The sequence below is a fragment of the Siphateles boraxobius genome, unplaced genomic scaffold (assembly GCF_051911475.1).
Source record: "Siphateles boraxobius isolate OS27281-9 unplaced genomic scaffold, OSU_SipBor_1 193, whole genome shotgun sequence".
Lineage (NCBI taxonomy): Eukaryota > Metazoa > Chordata > Actinopteri > Cypriniformes > Leuciscidae > Siphateles > Siphateles boraxobius.
The window spans coordinates 342,501-344,886 of NW_027508803.1; the positions used below are offsets into that span (position 1 = coordinate 342,501).

At 44.3% G+C, this 2,386-nt stretch overlaps 1 protein-coding gene across 2 annotated transcripts in view; it reads right to left on the reverse strand.

Annotated features, from left to right (window-relative positions):
* The window catches only part of LOC143744086 (poly(ADP-ribose) glycohydrolase), a 36,260-nt gene extending 33,963 nt beyond the window's left edge, over nt 1-2,297 (reverse strand). The window contains exons 1-3 of one of the 2 annotated variants that reach the window (XM_077235478.1): nt 2,010-2,297; nt 1,856-1,911; nt 1,516-1,773 (exon numbers count right to left, since the gene is read on the reverse strand). In XM_077235478.1, the coding sequence (XP_077091593.1) occupies nt 1,516-1,773; nt 1,856-1,911; nt 2,010-2,069 (374 nt within the window). In that variant the 5' untranslated portion in view covers nt 2,070-2,297. Of the gene's footprint in view, nt 1-968; nt 1,043-1,129; nt 1,264-1,515; nt 1,774-1,855; nt 1,912-2,009 lie in introns of those variants that run through there. The other variant, XM_077235479.1, reaches the window with a different exon arrangement.
* Between the last annotated feature and the right edge of the window lie 89 nt (nt 2,298-2,386).

Sequence of the window (2,386 nt, forward strand, 5' to 3'; positions counted from 1 at the left end):
TGGTGTTACAAGCTACACAAGATTTACATAAATACAATAAAACATTCAGCCAAATAAATGTACACATTTAAGTTGTTGTAGATTTTTCAAATGATAAAAATTCTAAAACCTTATCTGGAATATTTGATTAAACAGGTCCTAAGGAGAGGTTGCTAAATGCACTTGAATGTAATGAACTGTACTTGAGTTTCTTTGCCTCTTTTGTGTTTGTTTTGTGATTGTGTGATCTAACTTGTTCTGCTATCTTGGCCAGGTCTCTCTTGAAAAAGATATTTTATATCTCAATGAGACAAACCTGGTTAAATAAAGGTTAAATTTTAAAAAATTTTAAAAATACAAACTTTGTCTACTTGCATTAAAAGACGTTTAGTAAAAAAGAGGATCTTGCAGAACATAAAGTTGGTTCTTCAGTGATTCAGTCCAACAGTGAATGTCATTAATGACACCAGTGAACAACACTTGATCAAATCTAGATTTGCCAGAATTACCCAGATAAGACCAGCTTCGGCTTGTGCTGTTTTTACCGTCCATCACTTTAACACACTTGCATCTTGGATCCTGTTTCAAAGTGTGTGTTCTCGAGCGCCACACACTGTTGTGTGTAAATTAACGGCCAGAACGCATTAAAAGTTTCTGTTTTCTGTTAGAACGGTGTGTGTTTGCGGCTGCTAAGTTACTAACTAATGATCTTTACAACGGAAGTGAATCAATCAAAACTAACTTTATCTGGACAATAACTTTATTCTAGATCTGCTGTAAAGCCTAAACAATCTCTGTTACTGTAATCTCCTATTATCACTGTAAAGATGCTGTGAAACAGTCCATATTGTTAACAGCGCTGTATAAATGAAGGTGAGTAACTAGGAGCTCAAAGGAGTGTTTGTGATTGGCTCTTCCGCTTTCAGACAGGAGTACTTCCTGTCAGGGATTAGCAAACACTGACAGTGGCTTTAATCACACAAACTCACGCTAATCTGCGGAAGATCGAGCAGATCCTGTGGCTGAATCTGATCCTCATCATCCTCGTCACTTCCGTCAGGTTCTACAACAACATCAGACCAGCTTTAGCTCTAAACCTGAAACCATCATCACAGCGAGACTATCAGAAGAGAGATGACAGATTACCGACCGCGGAGGCCCTCCGGAGCCCGAACACACACGCCACGAGGAACACCGCGACACACACGTGCAGAAGCAGAGGGTTCGAGTCCTGAATCCCGTCCATCACTGTCCATCACTTTCACTTTATTCACCTTCACTTTCCGTTTCACAGCAGATCGGCTGCACGTCATAAAACTTCATGATGTTTACGGTTTGTATCTAATAAATTAGCAAGGATCTGAATCATGTAATAGTTGCCACGGATACAAAATAACAAAGATTAAAAACTAAACCCTCCAGAAACTTTTCTACAATCCCTCATCATGAATATTAATTAGGTATCGCCACTCTGATTGGCGCTCGTCGTCACAGGCGCATCTGTGCTGTCCAATGAGAACACAGAGCGTGATTCACCTGCTAGTGAAGTGTGTGATTCTGCGCGCCTCCGGGTCAGAACCGGCTCGTCTGGGCTGGATGCTCGCGGGGTCGCGCTCTGGTGAGGTCGAGAGGTCAGTGTGAGCTGAGCTCTTCCGGGTCACACTGGGCTTCTTCTGCAGCCAGAGGTCCAGAGAGTTCTGACTGCTTTTGCCCGGGATCTGCCTCTTCCTCTGGAGTTTAGTTGAACCTTCAGGACGAACGGCTTCTTTTCTTTGGTTTTCTGCATCTTCAGGCCTGTTTAATAGAAATCATATTATAAATGATAGGTTAGAGAAATTCCAGCTGTTAAAGTTTGGATAAACTTCTTTTGTTGTACCTTCCTCCAGACTCCAGCGGCCTCTGGCGCTTCCTCAGCGGCTCGCAGTCTGACATCTGAGGAATAAAGATAAAGAAAACTCTAATATAATGCACTGATGAGTATCACGACATGTATTAACACACGACAACGGTCCAGTCGTGTTCAAGGTTACTATTTTCTGCAGTAATCGGATCACACTCGCAGTTTTAAAGCTTATAAGGATAGATTCCATGCAGAGACTGAAGTGAATGAATCTCACTTCCGGTTTTCTTGACGTTTAGCGCCAGTAACCAATGAGCGGCCGATGTTCTGCGAGTGGGCGGGGTCTGCGCGCACATGTGCGCATGTGTTCTGACGCGCTGGCCAGAAGCACGTGATCAGCTCATCTGTCCGCGATGTCTCACGCACGCGCGTGTCTGTGCGTTCTGTGCGGTTTACCGGCGGCGGGGAAATCTCGTCTGGCGCACGAGCTGCGGAGTCACGCGCACGGGATCGGCTGGAAGACGCTGCTCGTGACGTATGACGAACTGATCCCAGCGCGCGACTGGC